This window comes from Toxorhynchites rutilus, chromosome 2, assembly GCF_029784135.1.
Source record: "Toxorhynchites rutilus septentrionalis strain SRP chromosome 2, ASM2978413v1, whole genome shotgun sequence".
NCBI classification, from domain to species: Eukaryota; Metazoa; Arthropoda; class Insecta; order Diptera; family Culicidae; genus Toxorhynchites; species Toxorhynchites rutilus.
In genome coordinates this window covers 78171104-78196647 of record NC_073745.1, presented here as the reverse complement: position 1 = coordinate 78196647, position 25544 = coordinate 78171104, and the positions used below count along the sequence as shown (strand labels likewise).

The 25544-nt window shown below is 39.0% G+C and overlaps 1 protein-coding gene across 2 annotated transcripts in view; it reads left to right on the top strand.

Moving 5' to 3' along the window:
- The window catches only part of LOC129768129 (sialin-like), a 41250-nt gene that overhangs the window by 9209 nt on the left and 6497 nt on the right, over nucleotides 1–25544 (top strand). For both annotated transcript variants that reach the window (XM_055769568.1, XM_055769567.1), the window contains exons 2-6: nucleotides 9087–9387; nucleotides 22465–22676; nucleotides 22778–23014; nucleotides 23796–24224; nucleotides 24305–24461. In XM_055769568.1, coding sequence (XP_055625543.1) covers nucleotides 9348–9387; nucleotides 22465–22676; nucleotides 22778–23014; nucleotides 23796–24224; nucleotides 24305–24461 — 1075 coding nt within the window. In that variant the 5' untranslated portion in view covers nucleotides 9087–9347. The remainder of the gene's footprint in view (nucleotides 1–9086; nucleotides 9388–22464; nucleotides 22677–22777; nucleotides 23015–23795; nucleotides 24225–24304; nucleotides 24462–25544) is intronic.

The window sequence follows — 25544 nt, the reverse complement described above, 5'->3', positions numbered from 1 at the left end:
TTATCGTGATACCGCTCATTAACCCATTTTGTGCCAAGTGTTCGAAAAATCGAAAAGCAACTTCGATAATTTTTCATGTCTTTGGAAAGCAATCATATGATAATGTTTTTTGTATCAAAAGATAGCTTAATTTATCAGCTATCACTTATCATCAATTTCATTCAACTTTGTATGACTTTATTGGACAATAAATATGATTTAAAACCAGTATGTCTGGAAAGTGTTTTCAATTTCAATGAAAAAAAACCATTAGAATAAAAAAATATGTGAACTTTTCTACAGTATTGCTTTGATGAAAGAACACACATTGAGAGGTACGGCAAAAATCATACGATTGAGCCTCCTGCAGGAAAATAACAGCCGGAGAAAATGAGTGTTCGAAAAATCGAACGTTGGCCGACGTCTATGGTCGACTATGGAAGACGTAAGGTTTTTTCACGTATTTTTGCATTTTCGATTAAGAATGTTTGTAAGTATCGATGAATTTACCAAATATTGTCAAAAAGTTACATTTGTGTCCGTAATAACTTTAGGTGATGGCGATCCATAGAATTTCGTGTGCGGAGGAGCTGGATGTAATCACCAGTTCGTGGAACGATTATTATAATGAGATTGCTGGTGTGAACATGTTTCCGCCGGATTCGATAGACGATCTCATCGATGAAGAAAACCTTATTGATGATTCTATTCAATTGAATAATAATCCCCTAACCATCAATGTCATTGTTTTTTCGCAGCGTATTTATACTTTACAGGTTTTGAAATTTTTTCAATTTTTCGGGAAATGGATAATCGGAAAGAAATAATTCTTAAGTATTGAAATCTCTCCTTAACCAATAATAAAAATAACAGCAACAGCTTTCGTTTAAAAGGAAAAGCGGTAATAAGTTGAAACTACATGAACTAAGAAAGGTCACATCTCAGCATAGGTGAATTATTTCAGGTTTATACTTAGAAATTTTCATCCACCTGTGCTTGTTCGTCCCGGAATGTAAAATTAATGAATTTAAGGATGTCGTATATTTGATAATTGAAGTTTAATTTTAATTCACAGCATGTTGGTACTTGCAAAAGAAAAGTGGCGGTTTCGGCCAATGTTCGATTTTTCGAACAGTCATTTTCCGGAAAATGGAAGATGAGAAAAACATAATTATTGCACATTGGGGTTTCTTTAGTTTCGATAATCAAAATTACACCAATGGCATTCGCCAAAAAAAATATTTTTACGGCTTGGTCGTTAGTGGTTAATGTTCTCATTCAGTCGATCAATCCGATCCAGTTCACAGAAGCGACGGTAGATAACCTTGCCCTTCGTGATTCTGAAAAGGCAAACCTGGGATCATCCAATTGTATTCCACTTCCCATCCGTTCTAGCAATTTAACACCGAAATTATTACTGAATTATCTCTTTGACACAAAAGTTTCAATGATGTAACATCATCATCTATGTTATGTCATCTATCATTTGTTATAAAGACTCGCCCAACCCGTTCATACTCATCAAATACCATTTCTCAATGAAAATAATGGTGAGCCAAAATGGTCAATTTGCTGTGATGTGTTTGAGAAAACGTTCGACTGTTAAATACCTAGGGAAGCTATCGTATTATTTTTCAATTGCCAATTCTAAAGGCTCGCATCAGTTTTCTGAAAGGTTTTTACTCGGAGCAAGCTTTTAATTTGTGTCTACTTATTGAAAAAAAATATGAACAACACTACATCCAGTTTTCCTACTTCCACTATTTCACCAGCGCAACTGACCACATTAGAAATCATTAGTTTCGTAAAACAAAAAACCGTTAGCAAGTTTACTCGAATACTTTCGGATGACTGAATATTTTGTGTTAATAGTGTTAATAGACAATTAATAATTCTGTTGTAATCACCTCGATCCAATTCTCTCAGAAAAGTTGAATGCTATTTTTTTTCTGCGCTATTTTTCCTTATACAATTAACGCCACTTTTTCTCAACCACGTTAGAGATAACTGTCGTCGTATAGTGACACTCAGAGCTCGGCATAGTCATAGTCAACTGAGGATAGTCAGCTGACTATCTAACTGATTATATCCGTATTCAGTCGGAAATGACTTTTGGCTTCTTCACGCACTTTCTCCGCCAAAACGACTAAACAGTCAATCGGGCGTTTAGTCGCTATCTCCCTCTACCGACTCGACTATATAATTTCATTCTTCCCAGTCAATTTGGACTCATTGCATTTTGAAGTGACTTCTCCCAAAACGAATTCATTCCTCTCTCTCCCATGTATCATTATGCATGCATCGATGTTTGAATTCAACGTGGTTTGACATACGCTACAGGTGAGCTATATTTTTTTGTATCGTACACGAAAATTACTAACGCGTATAAAATAGCGTGCTGTGTGTGCGCTATTTTGCTCGCTATTTATCAATACTAGCGCGAGGACCTTTACAGCATACTTGATAAATATCTAAGTTTGTTGATTTGAGTTCACGATGGGTAGACAATAAACCGCCCATTGATGGGGTAACTATTTTTTTGCACCAGAAATCAAGTTTTCGTTCCTCTTTATATGGACGTAAAATAAGATTGTGTACGCGGGTATAAAATTAGTGTCAGGGGGAAATGGAAGTGTGGAATGAAGTCAGTTGAATGAAGAGGCAGATTTGTATTCATTAGTCGCGTCAGTTAATTAACCACTGACTGGACTAGTCACCAGTCATCCTCGCTAGTCAGCGCTAGTCAATTCATTTTCTAGTCAAGTCACTTTTTCTTGACAGTGACTGCCGAAGCAGTTCTAGGCGAAGGGACGCTACTGAGAGTAGAGTAGGTCTTCATTTTTTACCTTCGAAGATTTCGGGCCCTGGTGACACTACCTGGACTCTGTCAATCTGAATTTTCAACATATTTGTCAGTACAGAGACTTTCCGTCTCAGAAAATCCTAACGAAGTTAGAATCCAACATGGCAACTGGGGCGTATGTCACACTCATCGCACAATCACTTATTGCAGTACTGACGCCGTCAATCATCGACATTACAGTCAACGTCGGCTTTCCCAAAGCTTAAACCTAAAAACGAACTAATCATCTTCGAACGCTTTCAACTTTAACATTCTGCTTTCGAACCATTCTAATTCTTGGAAAACAAAACAAAACTAATGCAAGTTCAAATTGCACTCAAGGTTACCGTTCAGCCAGGCAACTTATTCTCTCACCTCCGTTTAAGACAAAGCTGAAGTCGCAGGTGGGTATTTTCCACAACAGGATGCGAGTACAGCGCTGCTCGACATTATTATTCTTCTGAGAAGAGGAACATAATTGTTTGCTAAAATAACTTTCCGTCCGGCCGTTTGTTGTCCGACGGAATATCATTATGCCTAATGGATAGTTAGTGTCCGAGTGAGTTAGTGGAAAGCAAAATATGGGCACCGAAATTGAAGGTTTTGCTCTTGATGCCTCAGTCTGCCGGAATCCTTCGTTGTCAGAGGGTATGTGTACTCAGAAGGCGATAGAAAAGAGTGTTCAAAAAGTGCTAATGTGGTGTGTCGAACAGTCGAATTACATTCGATATACTAATGTATGATCTACTCATATATTTTTTTTCATCGAAAATATTCGAGTCAATTGAGCTTACTTATAGCTTGAACAATTGAGCTTGAACTTAAATTGAGGCGGTAAATAAAATATAGATAATAGAACCAGTGCACTGGAATTTGTAGTAACACACACCGTTTCTTGAAAAAATATTTAAAAAATTGTACATTCAAAATTCTGGCGGTTTAGAATTGTCACTAACAGTTGTGACCTTTTCCGCTTTTTCTAGGTGTGTGTGATTTTTTTTCAGAATTTTAAAATGTTTGCGTGGTACCAAAAAAAGTTTTATGCTACCATATTTTGTTCCCAGTACTAATCTATAGCTTCTGAATCCCTATATGGTAAAAAAAAGCCAAAATTTCTTTTTAGTACCCTATACAATATTTTCCATAGAGCTAGTCATTTGACTTTTTATTTCCTTGCCCAGCCAGGCTCTTTATTCGGCATTTTCACTTAAGACACAAAGCGGGAATATAGTAAAAAATGTGAGAACACTTTTCTTAGTGAGTTTTATTATGTGTTTGTAGTGAAAACTTGTAGAATCACGTCGGGAAAGACAAATAAAAGTGATTACGATCAACCATCGGCAATTTTTCGCACAAGGATAATATCGATGAGGCAACGAAGAGCATTAAAAGAGAACGTTATTCAAAAACAATCGAAATCCAACGATTGCTTTTGAATTAAGTTCTCCCGACCATAATTCTAGACACAGATGATGGTTCTGGAACATAAGTAAACAAACGCCTGCGATCACAACGTTTATCCACTGCGGGAAAAAACAACTCGATAACTTTTACTGGTAAACCGCTGTGTGTGACATCAGCCCTGAGGCTAGGAGAGGCTCGCTTAATTATTTGATCGCTTAATTGACCTTATTCAAGGCAATGAACCCTCTAGATTAAAGACTACATAATACAAGCAACAAGTAGATACGAATTTCGCAAATTATTTCTCTGCTCCGATACGGATTCTTTGCACTTACACTCTGTCCAACTTCTATAATACCACCCTGATTCTATTTCGTTGCAACACAAACAGTTAAACTTTCAACAAGATACAGTCACATTGTTGAATGCTAAGAATAAAGTATATTTAACGTCAATTTCGTTCAAAAGAGTTGTTTGTTTATTTATTGTACTTAAATATGATAATTTCAGCTTCCAGTTTCTATAAGACCATTTCAAAATTCATAAGGATTATCAACGAAAAATTCAAAACGAGTGGCTGATTTACATGTCAATAAATGGACACCTTGCCATTTCGGCTAATAACCTAGAAAATTCGTGTTGGAATACTATTTACCAAATACTGCTAAACGAATTTCTCGATATTTTTCCATGTTTCCGAAATTGCGACCTTGAGCTCTTCAATCGCGATGTACCGTTTTCCCTCAGTGTAGATTCTGCGTACAAGGATCCCCCTAAGATTTTCAACAGGATTCAATTCATGAGAATGAGCCGACCAGTCGAATTTTTTTTTTGTTTTTGGTCCTTAATCCATTGCTTAGTTTCCTGGCTGGTATGAATAGTAGCATTGTTTTGCTGGAATGTGATTTTTTTGTGACGATATCCATGCATCGATTTGTCTTTCTTCTCTCTCCGTGAGCACTTTTCCCTTCGGCATTTTCAAGATTTATTGATCAAAACAACTAAAACAACGGAAAAATATAACTGGTCTTACAGAAACTTGATACTTGGAAAATACAAAAACTTTGGTTTACGCTCAGCGCTTGCACACGCACATATAAAAATCATGCAGTGTATGGTAGTCACCAATACCAACACACTAGAATATAAGTTGAAGTATTGTTTGTTTATAATGGCACAAAGCAGCAAGATCATCACCTGGTCTTATAGAAGTTGGACAGAGTGTATGTCGTGCACTTCGGAATGCAGACTGAAACATAACAATGTGTGCAAAAGTGCAAAATGTACATTGACATGAATTAAACAATTTACGATATAAAACCAGCTTTTGTGTTATTCTAACGGTGGCAAGCAAGTTCATCATCTTCAGCGGATTCAAAAAACCACGCAAACCATCATCTCTTTCCAAGGCCACCATAAAATTTCCAATGAATTAATTCGTCCAGTAGCTCTGAAGGGTGCACCCGTGGCCGAGTGGTTGGCGTCTCATATAATCGTGCCGGGTGTTCGGGTTCGATTGCCGTTCTGGCCGGGGGATTTTCTGTCAAAAAAATTTCCTTCGACTTGCACTTTGGTCACGCATATTCAAAAGCTTGCCCCTCGGAATACATTCAAGCCGTGTTATTTGACTTAAGAAATCTCAACTAAGTATTAATGAATGACGCTAGTTAATGCATACGTTGAGACGGCAAAAGTTCCACAGGGAACGTTACCGCCATTCAATACTAAAGAAGCTCTGAAGGGATGGGACCATAAACATAATTATCAATAGCATTTTGAATTGCAATTGTTACTGGTGCCGCCTCAGAGATTTAAAAAACCCAAGTCATGAAGTTTATTAAGATTCCTATTACCATTCATGGTAAGATTGGTGTGTCATTTGGCATGAGATGCTTTACCAAATTCATATCAATATACGCGTTCAGGGCAAAACCGACACTCCCTGACTTTTCCAGCTAAAAGATTTTTTTTTTTAATTTTTCGATGCTCTTTTTACACACTTGCTATTTTTTACGTTTCGAGACCTTACGTTGAGGTCGTGTTTCTCTCAAAAGAAACAACAAAACAAAACAGATCAACAAACTGGAAACAATCCGTGTCAAATTTTTGTTTATCATTACTTGTATCATTACTTTTTGTGAGCTTAATTCATCTTAGATCAGTGTGTTCGGTGTATTCTGTGAGACAGCGGACGGTTTTGTTGCTTATCGATGTTCAAAAGTTAATTTTTGAAATTTCAGTTCCATTCTGGATAAAACCGAGACCTGGCTTGTGCTTCACGGAGAGGAAAAAAGCGTCCTTATTTTTTGAAGTTGCCTCGTGTTTATGTTTCCAAGACAAAATGGCAGAGCTGAACCGATATTCAGACAAATACAACCGAAAAAAACGTTGAGTAGGACAATTATTCCTTCATCAACGCTCATCGGCTACATTTCCGGTGGATGTTTACGCAAAATGGAATCGAAACTCCCGAGTTTACTCCAGACCAGGAGCAGGAAGTTGCCCTTCACCTGCTTGATCTTAATTGAAACTCCCTCTCAATACGAAAAAGATCATTTCTATACCGGAATCGGGGGGTCTTCGTAGCCACTTGGTTACGCGTTCGCTTACTAAGGGATCAATCGTGAGTTCAAACTCAGGGCCCTCAATTGATCATCTTTGTGTTATTATAGAATAACTACGTCCACGCAACCATCATCAGCGATGGAGATCGATCCACGGTCGAAAAAAGATCGATTCATCCATACAACTGCTCTGCTCTGCAAGAAACATCGGGCTGCTGTTCTATAAATAACCCAACAATGATCAATATCAACTGTCTCCGCTGTCCGGTCTGCTGAACAATGGAAGAACAGATAGAATACCCTTACGCCTAAATGGCAGTGTAATTTACCATAATGTAATGGAACAGAAAACCTAACGCCTAAATGGCTACTACTACTACTGTGTAATTTACAATTTATAGAAACATTAACATATGTACATGTACACGATAATAACTCGGCTCTGTTAACGATAAAATGCTAATGAGCCTAATAAATAAACAAATGGGATAAAAAAAAATATACCGGAATCCGAACCATTCGTTTCGCAAATCAGCTACGAGGTTCGATAAGTCTCTATTTAAAAAAACATTTGTTTGCTGTTAGCCTCCTAGTACATACTTCGAAATTATTGTAGCAAATATTTATTCGTTTTTCTCAAGGTGTTGGTTTTACCCGCACTCGTAACGTTTTGAAGTCACAGAAATATGAGAGGTTTTGAAAATATGTGGAAATCCTTAGGATGTCGATTTTACCCTGTTTTTCGCTATCATAGGAAGAAAAAAAACGACATCGCAAAAATTTTAGGTAACTTACCGATTTGTGGTGAACTCATGTCTCTTGTAACGTACAACAGTCCCATAAAAAATGAATATATAATTTTATCGGATAGGTGCAAATGAGAAACGAATGACAAAAAATAACACAAAATTTGGATAACCAAATAGATCGATCCACACTTGGGTATCAGTCACTTCTTTGTGTTGCTAGAGGCGTGTCGAGGTCGGTATTTCGTGACGCAAAATCAACAAGGTTCGCAAAACATCCATCTCATGTACCTGCGAATGCGCAGTTTCTTTTTTTCGAAACTTCCAGACGAGCCCGGTTTCGTTCTAGCTTGGGATTATTTTTAAATATCTACAATTGGGGAAGCCCCAAGAGAACGATACATGTGGAGTTTAATCCATGATACAAACAAAACACAAAAAAGCTAAAGGAGACCTCGAACCCACGAGTTATTTTGAAAACAAAAAATCGCCTTCTGAATGAAAAATTTTACCATGAATACAAACAGTTTTGTGTTTAATCAACTGTTTTGGGTACGACAATGTTATAACAGTGGCTCGTCACGAGGGGAGCGATGGATCGCGTGTATCTTCTGATGAAGGCCATCAGTTCAAATTTATGATTCAGCAGCGCAAGGATATCAATGACACACAAAAAGTTCAAAATAATTTACACGCGCCGATTTCCAGCGCTGTTGCGTGCAAAACCTGTAGCGAAACCGGAGGTGATATTTTTTCTTCGTGCTAGTGTTATAGATCACAATAACAAGCATTTCGGCCGTCTCTTATCCTACTAAAAATATTATACCAACGTATTTTCGAAGAACATAGGTTTCCAGTGATACAATTCGTAATTATTCTTAACCGGTTCGTGTGGAGCCGATCTGGCGTGGAGGTAACATCCATACCTCTCACGCTCAAGATCACGAGTTCAATTCTCACTCCCGACATTCTTCCAAAATGGAAGGTAAAAGTTACGAACCAGCCAGAAGCGTTGAAAGTCACTATAATACAGAAAAAAAACCGGTTCGTCTTACCACTCACTCCCTTATTGACATAATTTTTGTCAGTGGAACATCCCTATTCGAATTTAATTTTTCAACCCGTTTCTGATGTTGTTTTTTCCCTGAGTTTGCTCGAAACTATATATTTTTATCTCCCACTTTGGTTAAAAATAATTGAATGTGATGTTTATTCAAACCAGTGAAGCGCATGGCAGCCAATGACCGGATGTATTGGAAATATAGGAAAAATGTTATTCATCAATGGTCGCGCATATTATGCATTTTGGTGGTGAGCAAATATTGGCGTAAATAACCCCCTCGTGTAAAATGTTAACAAGATTGAAACCCGGTTCTCTCAGCACAAACAGAAACAAAATTCGATTAACACCTTGCTGTTCCTTATTAGCACGATATTCGTCACCCGCGCACAAGTCGAGTGTGTCGATGCGCTTCCCTGTCGCGGACTGTCACGTAGCTTCCGTTTCCTTGACGCACCGAAACTAACCCCGTACATTTATCGATTTTACAGGTGGATCTCATCAGAGTGTGGAGAGCAGTGGCGGCGATTGTTACCGAGGGTCGAAAAAGTAGTGGAGCAGTGAAGCGCACCGGAGAAACATAGTGTGAATTTTAAAACTGTAGTTCAGACATAACAAACATTGAAGTGTATTTGCCGATCAAGTTAACCAACAACTTCAAGGTCAGGGAAGAAGTAAGCGGTGGTGAACCACAGTGACATCCAATATAATTCCTCTTACTGTCCGACGGATCACGGAAACATTCAGTCACAATGGTGCTAAACCCTCTGGTGCATTTCATCAAAGCAATTGGTAAGTTGAAAATCTTTGTCAACCACCCGATCGTGGGTTGAATTTCAAGCGTATAACATATGGTGAAACTGATTTGTGTGGATTGGTATTCGAATCATATGGTTCACTTGAAATTCTACCAGAGCTTAAAGTCATGAAAACCAACGCCGGCACATGGCTCGTTCCAGTTACGACAACTAATTATCAATTTTTGAACTAGAAATGGTTCGCTAATGTTATTGCCAACCCAACGAGGTGGAACTCATTGCTAAAACAACGAGTTTTGCTTGCTCAATCGAAGTCCTACCTCACCTTGGTATAATGTGTTTTACACCAAAAATAATTTATAGATGCACTTCGATCTGAGGTGTTTGGGTCATCTAGTGGTCAAGGTTAAAAAACAAAGGGTTTATTTTTCAGACCTCAAATGGAGCAAATATGTCACCTATCATTATGGATAAGTCGCACTGATTTCTACAATACATAAATGCAATAACGACATGATTGACACTTTGACACTTGTTTTTTTTTTTCATTACTTATGATCAACATATCGTAAATGATTTTCAACAAGTCGTCCATACTTCGGAATATGGGCACTTTTACAGGAAAAAAGTTTTTCTAACAACAACTTTTTCATGTTTTCTTTCAAAAAAAAATCTTTTTTTTTCCCAAAATATATTTTTTATTAAGGCACATGTGGCGTTAGCCTGACGGGGCCGGGAGCCCAATATTTTGACAATTTTTGTCTTACAACTATGTTAGTAATATGTAACCGATTACTCGCGGTTGGCTCGAGGTTAGTATTACAAGTGTTCTCATAATTGGTATGTTGCAGTCTTCGATGCTCTGTACGTGTGCCCGACACAGGATACTTCGTATTGGGATGCAGCTGACCATTAATCAGCAACGCTCCCTAGTCTGTACCCCATATCTAGCGTGGTGCGTCTTTCTCGACTCGAGGAACCCAGGATAGAATGGTCACTAGCCGGCGCAATAATCAATCTTATTGGCATTTTTACAGGGAAATTTTTTTGAAAACAACTTTTTTTTATTTTCTTTGAAAAATCACTATTAATGTGTAACTCGTAACATTTTTGTGTATAAATTATCGCGTTCACATGTTCTGCAAACTTTTTTCTATTTAGAAACATGTCAAGAACATGTCAAACGCGAATACTTACACACAAAAGTGTTACGATTACTCGTTATATTATTTTTTCAGGAGTCTTCACACAAAAATGCCTTATATTCCAGAAACTATAAAAGATACAAAGTTGTCGTCTTCACCAAAAGTTCATATTTTAAAGAGATCTTAAACTTTGTCGAATACACTATATCGCTATCTTGACATTTAACAAAATCGTTATTTTTTCAAAGAAAACTAAGAAAAACTTTTTCCCTGTAAAAGTGCCAATCTTCAGATGTATGGACGACTTGTTAGAAATTGTAAGGGCTATACATATTTTTTTCAGAATTTAAAAAAAAAAACGTTTTTGAGAAAAATTAATTTTAATTTTCAAAATAACTTTTTTTCAGCGATTTATTTTTTAAGGTTTTTTTATGAAAATTTAAAAAAAATTCTACATTTCATGCTTTTACCAGAATTGTTTCTAATTTCACCAGTTTTTGAGTTCTAAATTTTTGTAAAAAAATTAGAAAAAAAAATTGCCTATTCTCAAAAAGTAGTGTAGTCAGATACGTGGAATACAGGTACACCAAAGCATTCTCTGTTCTTGGATTTATCCGTCGGCGTGCTTCAGTTTTCCCCGCGTAGGTGAAGTGTTGAAGATTCTCTACTGTTCTTTAGTGCCCTGGAGTATGCTCATTCCATCTGGTATCCATACAACACACTTGAGAACTTGAGAAAAGCCCTCTGGGAACCTCGCCACTACCTCCGTCTAGTCGCTAGCTGCATGACTGATGAATCGTGAATGATGCGATTATATCTTGTTTACTCAATTCACTTTTGACAACGCATGAAAACAACTACAAAGTGTACGTGTGATGCAAAAAACACATAAGCACTCTCCACCTGACAGCATGAAAATCGATGAAAATCGATAACATGAGAGCGGAAGTTCACGGTTCTCCGGTGGAAACGTGCCTCTGGGTGCTTGTAATTTCAAGTTCGCAGCGGTTACATTTTTGAAAAACATAGTTCTGAAAAGAACTGATAAATTAACCAATTTTGTTTTGTAAACGATGTAATAAAACACACTACGATAGGGGCGAAGCATAAACACGTTTTCCATTTGGAAAACGCTTACATCTACTTATGCGGACGATCAATCGTTTCAATGTACATTTGTCCGCATAGCTATACGTAATCACCAAGTTGCTCTGTTTGTAGCGTTAGTATTTACAATTCCGATAATAGTCAAAACGTCTCCGTCGGTAGTTTCAGTTGTTATCAGATAAAATCCTTTTTGGTTTAGAAGAAATTTAGTGAAATGTCTGGAAAAGGTGCTCTTGATTTGTTGCGAATCTATGATAGTACTTTTTCCTGAAGAATACTCTGGGATATGATAAGAAAAGCAGGTTCGTGTTTTTTTTCAATCAATTGAATTTTTAAAGGCAATCTGCAATGTTGGTAATTTTAGAAACATGATTTACCGATATCACGATCAATCGCAAAAAGATGGTGGAGTGACTTACTACAACGGTATGAGTAAATGGTGAGTACGTGGAAAAATTCAATGTTGAATCCGAGGAGCTATGCTAAGAATCAATATTATTTTAATTTTACTACTGATCTGATTGTTTCATTATTTCATACTTTCATACTTGAAGATTCAAATGCAGAAATTTAGGTAATTATAACATTAAAAAACACAATTGCTTCTCTTTGTTCATCGTGTACAGAAAATAGTAGTTATATGAGCAGCGTTTCAATGGTATCTTATATTCATCTATTAGGAAACACTAAGTAATAAGACACTATCGTGACAGACATGTTTGGACTCTACAAAGAATGTGATTCAAATGTAGATTTAGCTTATAGCACATAATACTGACAATTGTTGATTTTCGAACGATGTATGAAAGCTGTATAAAACTACGTCTGTTTTGCGGACAATGATTTTTCGGAAATGTTTTTTCAAAATTTCTCAAATGTTTCCGAACAAAAAATGTTTGTTTGCATGTTGAGCAAACGTATTACATTATGTAGAATGCGAAACAGCGAAAAAGTCGATTTTGTTCATTTTGTCGTTTACGTCTCCTATACCAACATGGGCAGTAAGGTTATTGTTGTTGATTTTTGTGCTGGAAATGATTACTCTGGGTTCTTCATCCTTTTGGTGTTAACTACTTCATGGTCAGAGAATAATGTGCGATTCACATAGCACGTTACGGAGAAGAACGTCTACGTTCCGTCAACGTCTCCACCAATTCACACATGCAGTCAATGCTTCCACCAGCACCGTCACGTCAAATGCCAAACGAATGATTTATTTAATTTTATTCATGGTGTCGCCACCTACAACAATTTTAAATTGCAATGTCCTCTTTCAAATCAGCATGCCTAGAATCAGTTCTAAATTTTGAAAAATTCAATGAGAATCATTGAATTCAATTATTTAAATGCTTAAACCCCGTAGTCCGACCTTTATGCAACAATAATAATAAATAGAATAATTCTGATTTTCACTCCGAAATTTGGAGCTAAGAGATATGTTGGCATAAAAAGTACAGTAAGTTACTTATAAAGCGATATGCTGAGGCACCACTCAGTGTCGCATTGGAGTCGGTTTTGACCAGTAATTGGACATTTGCGACTGGTGGCGACTTTCAATGTGGGGCCATAATTTGGGCCCCGGACTCAATGTTTACAAAAATGTCCAACTAGAGGTAAAAATGTCTAATTAAACGTGTTGCATCACAGATCCGTTCAATTAGCTTAATGTCGACGTAGATGTAAATTACTGTACAACCAAATCAAAACAAAAGCCGAGACACAAAGCCCAGACAAAAACCAAACGAGCCGTCCGTCTCCGTCTATTATTCTTTTCTACAAACCCTGCCGATCGTTTTCATTGAACGTATGCTGACGGGTCGTTACGTTGCTGGTGTATGTGAATGTTTTCATGAGAATTGCATGGTAGAATCATTGACGTATCGTGACGTGACGGGACGTGAACGTGACGTGTATGTTGTATGTGAATCGCACTTAACTGATTGCTTCGCAGCAGAGCAAATATTTTTCTGCATACTGTTTGGCAGGAAACTCACATAAGGCAGAGGCCTCAAACGCAATGTTTCGCTTCTGGCTTTCTGGCCAAGAACTGAACGGTGTGCGATATCCTGCATTATTCCTGTGTATCGAACCAATTTATCACATGTGATTACAGCATTAGGAAAGACTGTTATCTGCTCGCTAGCAGATGCGAGACTGCGGTTGACTATTTTCTTATTTAAAATATGATTTCCTTCATTGACAATTCTATCTTAATTGTTTCTCAATGAATAATGATAACCTGTTTATCACTGAGCTCGTAGTTAGTTGTAGTTCTTTGAAACAATTCAAACATAAAAGAAAATGTGTGCTATAAAAATACAAGCGGTGGAAACACTTCCCCCAAAAACCCAAAAATTTTTGATATTTAAAAATGTATAAACTTTTCAAACATGGTTCAAATCGCTTGTGTTTCCTTGGTCTCGACCCCCTCATAAACCATAAAGAACGAAATTATTTAATACACTGTTTTTTAACATTATATGAGAATACATTTCCACTTATTACTGCCAAATTTCATTTAAATCGACAGTATAGTTCTCAAGATAAAGGTTCCGCCAGCGAGGTACCGTGTTTTAGAGGTCACATAGGGGTACACCGCATTACAGCGCATTAAAAAAAGTACTTTTAAAACTATTTAAACACATCTTCAAACATACCCTAGACATGCTACAAGAGATTTGAACATTTTAATAATCCTCACATGACATAATCGCCAAAAGCACAAGTTTTTCGGCCCTTCAGGTTGGTATTCCCCTTTAAAAGTATTGCCTAAAATTGGATATATGAAATTCATTTTAGTATTCATTTTTGAAAGTTCACTTGCGGCTCGCGGCTAGTGGAATCCCTGCTTATCTTTATGTCATCCGTGTAGAGGATGTTTTCGAGTTCATAGCCACTAAGAATAGGGTACATAGTAAACCTGTTAGGGGAAATGAGATTAAAATGAACCAGTGCTCAAACTTCAATAATTTAACTATAAACAAATTGATACTTGTTCATTATCCTATTCTTAGAACATTTGAAGCTGTTTAAGACACCCATGCATGCATGAAACTGTCAAATGTAAAAAATAATAAATAAAACAAAAATTTCTCTCACTGTAGCCATTTTGATGTAATTTTGTGCGCATCGTATTTAAGGAATTTCCCGTGAAATTTAAATTATTCGCCCTGATATCTTCGACAAATCATCAGTTTGGAAAACTGTTCACATATTCAATGAGAGGTAAACAGATATTTTGTTTGGTTTCAATTATTAATTCGCATTCGAAATTACTTTGTTGTTTGGGGCAAAATGAGCCACCACTGGATAACGACTAACAATGTCACGTTTTCCAAAGCTGATCTACCTAATCAAATGTTGGGTTCGTTTTGTGGCTTTGACCCTGAAAAAATATGCCACCTCGACCAAAAACAAACCTCAATATGTGAAGCGTTATGTGTTTCTTACTACTTTTTCGCACGTATGAGTAAATTCTAATTTCTACTCTAGGTGAATAAGCTCTGCTTGATTCATACATGTACCTACTATTTCAATTATAATTTAAACAAATTTAGATAAGGAACAACGCATAAATCTATCCCATTTAACATGATATGTGTAATTGTTCATTTTACCACCATCATGTGATCATTTTAACCGCACGATAAAAAAATGCTCGATTTTACATCTTATTTTCTTTTATTGAAAAATGTACTTTTTTATAATAAAAACCGTTTGATATCTCAAACAACAGTTAGTTAAGCTACAATATTCTTCGAAGAACGGAAATTGTAGCAGTATGTGGACGAAGTAAATGGGCATATTCCTTAGGGTGTTAATTTTAACCGCTTTTTCCTTATATGCATTTTCGAATATCCGATTAGCAATCTACTGCAGCTAACCGATAAACACATGGACAGCAAATCAGAAACAAGAAGAGCTGCAATCACAAACTCACCACAGAAATGTTGGGGAAATCCCACGAATTATTTTATCTAGGAAAACAAATTTCGACATTGGGCGCGGTAAACCAGTTCGCAAGATGTTAACGATTGGAAGTTTCCAGTAATCATACTTGGTTCCAAAACAGCGAACCCATTCGAGATACGAATACTTTCCGTTCGTCCAGGTTTTTGTTTGTGAAATAGAGTTTATCAAACGATTGAGTAAATAATCAAAAAGAAACTACATCAGTAGTAATCGCGTGCAAAACGCACATTAATTCAATTTATACGCAATCAAACCGATCAGTGTAGAACGTCACTGCCCGAGCCACTCTAGTTCAGTTTGTGTGGAAATTTCTGCTCATTTTAGATTAATCACGAAATCTGTGATTCCAATCTACCCTGGCATTGTTCCGCTCAAAGCTGCTAGTAGTGCTCAGTTGTTTCAATTGTTATCATTATTGCGGCTGCGATTTTTCACGATGTGTATCATGTGAAATAGCATGATAAATCTACTGAACCTAGCTCGGGTTCAATGGATCATCAATACATCATTAGGTCGGTCGGTGCATGTGACGCCGTCAAATTGGGTTACTTCTGACCTGCTTCTGCATGATCTCTGTCGTTCCATGCAAAAATCTTCGATTTCCCAAGCCCATAGGGAGCGAATCGGATACTCCCACAGCGGATAATTATAACAATTGACACTTCACGGTAGCTGTTTTGCAGTCGTTCCGCTAATGATCGCTCCCTGGTGACTCTGTTTAATGTTATACCGATGCCACTAATTGAGGGAGGGCTTATCGGTTTGTTTATTTCTCAATTCACTCACTGGATGGACAGGGTATGGTCGCGAGGTAATGCGCAGCTGCTATCGAACATATCGAGACGAAGCGGAGAAATGCAATGGAAATGCGGGATATAATGATGACGACGCTAATAACAACCTGCGTGGAGTGTTATTCTCGGCAAATTATGATATTGATTATTGAATTAAATTGTTTTCAACGTTGTATCAATGAGGGAAGAAATCAGAAATTTAAATTTTATCAATCGAAAACCTTGAGAATGGAGATGCGCTATTTCCTTCGTTCAGCTTAATCGCGTTCCAGCCTTCATCAGAACCGTTACGATACGGATGACGGCATGATGCGCGACAAAATAGCAAAATACTACGTCCGTTCAATTGCTTTTTAGGCTAATTAGGCGAATGTCACCCGATGCATCAGTGTGTTTTTAAATTATAGATTATCCGTACGCACGGAAATGCCTGGTAATTTGCCAGGGGCTGCTGATTTCCTGATGATTATTGTCGTTTGGTACGCCGATACACACAGGATGATGCTGGCTTTGCCTCCGTCAAGCTCGTGTGCATTCACAGCCATCATTGCGGGTTATTTTGTGCCACATGTGCAGACGATGTATGATTATTTTTACGCTTGTAAGCGGTCGTAAAATCCGTCTAATCGACGGGAGGTCATGTTCGTATCGTAAAATCCTAGAAATAGCGACATGTGAAATTCTACCTCCAATGGCAACGGCAATCCGGTGTGGGAGAGAAAAGCATTAGTGAACATTTTGCAAAGTACCTGCCACCACCGTCGTCATGAAACTAATACCGCACTAAGCAATAGTCACGGTTGAGATCCTCCCAGTCGTCAGTTTGATTTGCTCAATCGCAGAACCTTCTGTCCGTAGTGGTCTATCAGCACACTTCTTGGTGACTTTTACTGACTTTTACAGCCTGCAACAAACCACACATAATATTCCAATCTACAGGTACCCAACGATTAACGAGCAACAAACGTGAGGAGTTTGTTCAACACGTTCGCTGGAAAGTGCACACTATGCGAAGATATAAATAGCCTTGCATGGAAAAAAATGCATGCTTCTAGCCAGCTGATATAATACTTTGGAACGCCATCGCCGGGTACAACTGGAGACTGTTTGTTTTACAAATTTGTTACACTTGTACTCATGGTGCCCTGTGCCAACTGAAAATGGTAAAATATTTGATGAACTAATTTGAAATATCTCCATAACATGTTTCAGAACAAAATGTAGTCACGAATGCGTTTCAAAAAAACATCGAAGCAATTGAAAAGTAATTTTTTTAAATGAAATACAACACAGAGTAAGAAGACAAGCCATAAAGGGTGTGTCACATCAAATTGCATCACGGAAAAAACGATGTAGAAATTTAATTTTTTGGAATTATATCTTCAGCTTTCGCTTATAATCAGATAAGAGTGTATAGATCACGTTGGCCATGCTTCACTGTCAATTTTTCGTAAATTTGGAAAAATGTCGAACGAAGAAGAGCGTCGTGAATTAATCCTGTGCACTCATATCGAGAATCCGGAGTTGTCACATCGGGACACCGGTAGGATGCTGGGAATCGTCCAATCCACGGTCAGCAGAGTACAAAACGATACTTCGAGAACCTAACCATCGACCGGAAGGTGAAGAACGGCAAAAATGGATGCTCCGTCAGTGAAAAAGATCACAAGCGCGTAGTTAAGCAGTTTAGACGTGATCCGAGAAGTTCGGTCCGGGATGTCGCCAATAAGCTGAATTTGTCAAGTTCATTCGTCCAGCGGACCAAGCAGCGGGAGGGCCTGCGTACATACAAGGTTCAGAAGGCTCCTAACCGCGACGAAAGGCAAAACATGGTGGGGAAGACGCGAGCCCGGATGCTGTACATCGAAATGCTGACGAAGCCGCATCGCCTGATAATGGACGACGAAACCTACGTCAAAGCGGACTTTCGTCAGCTGCCGGGCCTGTTGTTCTTCTCCGCAGAGGACAAATTCAGCGTTCCGGAGGAGATTCGCAAGCAGAAACTATCCAAGTTTGCCAAAAAGTACATGGTGTGGCAAGCGATCTGCTCTTGCGGAAAGCGGAGCGCCCCCTTCGTGATGACCGGCACGGTAAACGGGCAGGTTTACTTTAAGGAGTGCCTACAGAAGCGCTTACTACCACTATTGAAGTAGCACGAGGGCCCGACCATCTTCTGGCCGGATCTCGCTTCGTGCCACTATTCAAAGGACGTGTTGGAGTGGTACGAAGCCAACGGGGTCACCTTCGTGCCAAAGGAAATGAACCCGCCCAACGCGCCGGAGCTTCGCCCAATAGAGAAATATTGGGCGATTATGAAGCAGGCCCTCCGGAAGAACCCAAAAGTTGTCAAATCGGAGGCGGACTTCAAGAGAAAATGGATTTCTGTTCAAAAAAAACTACAACCTGACGTTGTACAGAACCTTATGGACGGGGTAAAGAGGAAGGTGCGAGCATACGGACTTGGGCTCGAAGTATGAATAAAAAGAAAATGCCAGAAGTTGTTTAATAGTTTTTATTTTACTGTCTAAAATTTTCAAAAGGATCGGTCTACTGGGCGAATTTCTACAGCGTTTTTTCCGTGATGCAATTTGATGTGACACACCCTTTAACCATTGAGATAATAGTTGGATCCCAGTGAAATTATATTCTTTTAACGGATCCAAAAAGAGTACACAGGTTAATTAAACATTATTTATGTGGCTCAAACATTGTTGTCTAAAAAAGGGGGATGAGGCAGCAGTTTGCCCACATTTACATGTTGACAACATTTATATGATACTAGCTGACCCGGTAAACTTCGTCTCTCCCAAAATTTATTTTTCGTTATCATATCCATGTTTTCTTACTAAGCGCTGTTCATGGGTCCAATCGCAGAATTGTTGATCTTCTAATCTACCCTTTAAAATTACTTTTCACTATAAAATTCCTAGTACTTCTACCAAAACTCGACATTATAATATCAGATTATTTTCAGACACAATTCTCGTTCAAGATTTTTCAACCACTTCCAAATAACATGTTTGTCCGTTACATGGAATAAATGTTTGATACAGAAAATATGATAGAATAAATACAGCCCTAAATCGAACAATTTCTCTCTCGAGTCTCGAGAAGATATAACAGTGCGTTTCATCATCTGAAAACCCATTTCCACTTTCGAACAAAGATCAATTTCGTTAGCGCAAACATGAAATGGACTAACAACGCTTGTCACTATATAATTGTAGAGCAAATAGGAATTTAATTTTCCGAATTATCCCTTTTTCCTTCAGAGTTTTCCGAAATTTTCAATTGTCATGCCCCTTAAAAAGGTGGAAGGTGTTTAGAACCGCCTTAGAAATGTTTCTTGCCCGTCAAAACCTCCACATGCCAAATTTGGTTCAGTTTGCTTGATTAGTTCTTGAATTATGCAGAAATGTATGCTTCATTTGTATGGCACTCTACACGCTCCCCCATATCACCCCCCGCCCCCCTTCAGAGAGAGGGGAGGAGTGTCTATTCACCATAGAAACGTTTCGCGTCCCCAAAAACCTTCGCATGCCAAATTTGGCTCCTTTTGCTTGATTAATTTTCGAATTATGCAGAAATTTGTCTTTCATTTGTATGGCTCCACCCTTAGTGAGGGGGGGGGGGGGGGAGGAGTGTGTAAGCACCGTAAAAACATTCATTGCACACCAAAACTTCCACATGCCAAATTTGGTTTCATTTGCTTGATTAGTTCTCGAGTTATGCAGAAATTTTTGTTTCATTTTTATGGCAGCCCCTCTAAGAGAGGGGGAGGAGTATCAAACCACCATCGAATCATTTATGCACCCTAAAACCTCTACATGCCAATTTACGGCGTAAGCACCGTAAAAACATTCATTGCACCCTAAAACTTCCACATGCCAAATTTGGTTTCATTTGCTTGATTAGTTCTCGAGTTATGTAGAAATTTATGTTTCATTTGTATGGCAGCCCCCCCCCCCTTAGAGAGGGGGGTGAAGTGTCTAACCACCGTAAAAACATTTATTGCACCCTAAAATCTTCATATGGCTTATGTGGTTTCAATTGCTTGATTAATTCTCGAGTAATGCAGAAATTTGTGTTTCATTTGTATGGCAGGCCTTAGAGAGGGGGGAGGGGTCTCAAACTATCATCAAAACCTTCCCCGGCCCCAAAAAACCCTACATACCAATTTTCATGTCGATCGGTTCAGTAGTTTCCGAGTCCATAAGAATCAGACAGACAACCTTGCTGCTTGAAGCGTGGATCTAGCAGTATTTGTTAGGCTACTAATTCGTCTGACTCAAGATTTGTAGATCGCTTTACCAGTTCCGAAATCAATTCATACAGAGCTTTTTTACAATCACTAGAACTGATTTCACTTGATCCATAGAATGTTGATCATGTCGAATTATCAGTCGGGAGAATATAGCAGTTTTCGATAACGACACAGTTTTCTCCCCGTTTTGTATCCCGAACGTTTTTAAAATATTTCGAATGGAATGTTTTCATGAATAACTATATGATATGATTTCGTTCGATACCCATATGCGGGTTGGATTTATCATACATAACTGTGATTTACTCGTCAAGCCCGTTCATCTGATACCCATATGATGAGGTTTTCAAAAAAAAAGTAGTCTGTCATTTCGTAACGGTCGCCATTTTGGATTTACATTTTTCACGAATAACAGTGTTCTACTAGTCAAGTCCTTTCATTAGATACCCATATTGATGGGGTTTTGACGAAATTAGTTGTCTGCCATTTTGTTACGGCCGCCATCTTGGATTTTCATTTTACATAAATAACTATGTTTTACTAGTCAAGTCTTTTCATTAGATACCCATATTGAGGGGTTTTGAAAAAAATACATATTTCCCCATTTTGGGGTGGCGGCCATTTTGGATTTACATTTTTCATAAATAACTGTGTCCTACTAGTCAAGTCCTTTCATTAGATACCCATATTTATGGGGTTTCGAGAAAATATGTAATCCGTCAAAATTTACAAACATACAAACAGTTAAATGAAACCGCTTAAAAAGCAGCATGGGAAACATATATTTCTTCCACACTGCCGCAAGCCACACTGCCGGTTCGTCAGAACGAGCGTACGATTCACTGTTCTTTATCAATAAGCCGGCTCTTAAAAGAAACACGGTTCTTGTATGTACCGCAATTTTTTTTTTTTTTTGAACCGTGGTTCTCAAATGAACGGCTCTTAAATGAATCGCGGTTCAAAAAGAGCCACGGCTCATAAAAGAACCGTGGGTCTTTTTGAACCGTGGTTCATTCATTCACGAGCCGTTCATTTGAGAGCCGCGGCTCATTTTTAAAGAACCGTTGATCGTACGCTCTTTCTGACGTACCGGCTCAAATGAGCGGCTCGTGAGCGCTCGCCCATCTCTAATATAGATAGACTAGCTGACCCGGCAAACTTCGTTCCGCTCAAAATTTGTTTTCTGTTATCAATACCTTCAAACATTCACGTTTTCTTATTAAGCGCAAGTTCATGAGCGCAATCGCAGAACTGTTCATTGATTGATCTTCTAATCAACCCCGTTGAATTTACCTTTTACTATAAAATTTCTAGTACTTCTACCAAAACTCTTCATTATAATATCAGATTATTTTCAGACACAATTCTCGTTCAAGATTTCTCAACCACTTGCAAATAACATGTTTCTCCGTTACATGGAATAAATGTTTGATACAGAAAATATGATACAATAAAGACAGACCGCTCCCCTCTTCTCCCCTTAGAGAGGGGGGAGGAGTGTCTATTCACCATAGAAACGTTTCGTGCCCCCTAAAATCTTCACATGCCAAATGTGGCTATATTTGCTTGATTAGTTTTCGAGTTATGCAGAAATTTGTTTTTCATTTGTATGACAGCCCACCCTAAGAGAGGGGGAGGAGTGTCGAACCACCATAGAAACATTTATTGCACCCTAAAACCTCCACATGCCAAATTTCGTTTCAGTAGTTTGATTAATTCTTGAGTAATGTAAAAAATTGTGTTTCATTCAATTTAATTGAGAATGCATATAACAGTAAACACAACATAAAAAGTTTTATAACAAAACCATTCTGTTCTCATCACTTCAGGGCGCATCCCAACCCGCTTCAACATAGCCATTATGTTGTTCATGTCCTGCTTCGTGAGCTACATGCTGCGTGTGAACATGTCAGTCAACATCCTCGCGATGGTAAATCCCACCCAAAATACCGCACAAAAAATCTCTCCTGTGGTCAATGACACAATCGTGGGTTCGAACAGCACGTTCGTCGTTACAATGGTCTCTCCAGCAGTAATGGATGTAAGTATTGATCCTCCAAAATCACTTCAAACCAACTTGGCGATGATGCTCACCGACTTTTCTTGCGCTCTTATCTATTCACATCGCATCACATCACACAGTACGGACCCCGCTACAACTGGTCATCGCACGATCAAAGCCTCATTTTGGGGGCCTATTTCTACGGCTACCTCTTGCTATCGCTACCGGCGGGTGTGCTGGCGGAACGGTTCGGTGGACGTAACATGGTTGGCGTCTCGCTGGCACTCAGCGCACTACTGACGGCGTTAACCCCACTAGCGGCCACCTATGGTCTTTGGGTCATCGTGGCGAACCGCGCGCTGCTGGGAGTTTGCGGGGTAAGTCGGCTGTTTTTTTGCATTGTTTTGTGTGCTAACTTAAGCCGCTGTTGCTAAGCGCCGGCGTTATCCGACGCAGTGCCTCTGTCAGGCCACCAGGCTGTTTCGAAAATTGATCAAAACCGGAATGGTAATTCGGCGAATAGATTACTTACACGAATGCCGGGGAAAAGTGCCAGCTCTCACGCATATATGAATGATTTGCAAAAATCGGTGGACGACCTTGCAACCCTTCCATCAGCTAGCCAATGTCGTTAGAAATTGTCTCAAAAAATATTTACCAGTTGGAATTTTTTCTCCCTGGCAACAACCACACATTGAGTGAAAGTATAGCTTGAAAGTGCCGCGATCCTCGCGGTTTCGGTTGAAGCTTAGGTGGTTGTTTGCGTCACTTGGCACCCGTTTGATGTGTTCAATCGTAATCGACACGGAACACGGACAGATTTGCATTCGGAACGGCTTCTAATGAGCTCATTGTTTGCACATATAGAAAAAGGCAACGCCAGCGTCACTAATGATTGAATCGTGCTTTTCGAAAAAAAATGGCAAATTGTTATTTTGGTGCTATGTAACGTTTCAATTCATCTCCAGTATACGTCATAGCATATTTGAATAATTTACCTTTGGGTTAAAATATACAAAAACAAAATTTATTGAACAATTTCAAAGTTGTACTTCTTGAAGCTCTGATTTCCAACTCTTCATAGTACTGTTAAATAAAGTTTTGTTATCATTGAAGACCAATTCCAATTGTAATTTCCATTGTAATGTTCCTTTCCAGGGAGTGCTCTACCCAGCGCTACACAATTTGGTCTCCAAGTGGGCACCACCAGACGAGAAGGGCAAATTCATATCCGCACTAATGGGAGGCACTTTCGGCACGATGGTGACCTGGCCGCTGGTCGGTGTGCTGATCGAGACACTGGGCTGGTCATTCGCTTTTTACGTCCCAGCCATGATCACCGCCATCGTGACAGCGTTCTGGTTCGTTCTGGTAGCCGACTCACCCTCCAAACATCGTCACATCAAAAAGGAAGAACTGGAATACATCGAGAAGTCCATGGGTGACACCATCTCCAAGCAAAAACTGCTCCCACCGGTTGGGAAAGTGATGACATCGGTTCCTTTTCTCGCCCTGCTGGTACTCCACTTTGGCAACCTCTGGGGTCTCTATTTCCTGCTAACTGCTGCTCCCAAGTTCATGAGCGAGGTATGCGGGCTCGCCGTATACAACAAACGAACCATATATAATGGCAGCTCTTTTTATTTCTCTTGTCTTCTCCCCGATAGGTTCTAGGATTCAAACTGGCCAAGGCAGGCTTCCTGTCCGCCCTCCCGTATCTGGCCCGTGCGATGGCCGCATTCGGCTTCGGCAGCATCGGGGATTACCTGAGAAAGAAATCGTTCTTTGCCGTTACCACATTGCGCAAATCATTCTGTCTATTCTGTAAGTATAAGGCGCGCAAGCTGTTCGTTTCTTGACCCCCAAGATGTACCTTCGTTGCTATGCAACGGCAGGAGATAGTACCTTCGAAGTTAACAGTCGGATCAACACATAAGGAAAAGGTGGTTGACCTGTGGCACTTGACCAAGATACAAACAAGTTCGGTGGGTTTTTCGCGTGTTTGCTATTCTGGTAGAAATTCCTGTCTCCGTTTTGCTTGAATTCATAGTCCGAAGACCAATAATGTCCACAAAAAAGAGCAAACAAGACGTATTTTTAGAAGCTATTCGCTAGACGGCGCACATGGTAGAATTCGCGAAAATTCTGAGACACATTTAGATATGAATAATTAATCAACCTACAAACCATCGCCGTCTTGGCAATTCAAATGACCATCACAGGAATGAACGGAATGCGTAAAACGGCGAGCGGCTTCCGCAGCGGAAAAATACCTGTGCCCAGCTGAGAGGAGAGTGCAAAAAACGAGCAAATATTCATAATCAAAACAGAAATACAAAAACACACAAACGGTCGCTTGTGCGGCTCTCGCCGCTGGTGGCGTTTCGGAGCAAGATAAATGGGAGCAAGCTTCGATGGAAGTCGCTGGAGGAAAATAAACTCGCGCATGGTAACAGTCACCGGCGAATGCGACCGAAAGAAGCGGCAAGAAAGCAGCAGCAGTCTTCTTTTCGCATCGTGAAGGTGAAGTGGTGGGAAAATCCACTCTTCGAGCCTGTTTATTAACGAAGGATTTTTTCGCTTCGTTCATTGGCTCAAGGGTGCGTATATTTTTTTTTTGCATTCATATACTCGAATGCTTTTCTAGAATGCTCCAAACAGCTGGTTGATCCAGTCGACCGGTGAGGGAGAAATATACAAATAGTGTTGAGGTCTGAATTCAACGAAATTGCAATCGAGCACTGGATGACTTGTTGCGTTTAGCGACGAACCTGAAAGAGAAATTTGAATAGAAAAAAAAACAAAACTCCTTGATAAGAGAAAGTCGGGAAATATGGATACCCCTGTGTAATTTTTTTTTTTTTTTTTATTAAATTCGTTTATTTTTACAGGCTCAGTTACATAAGT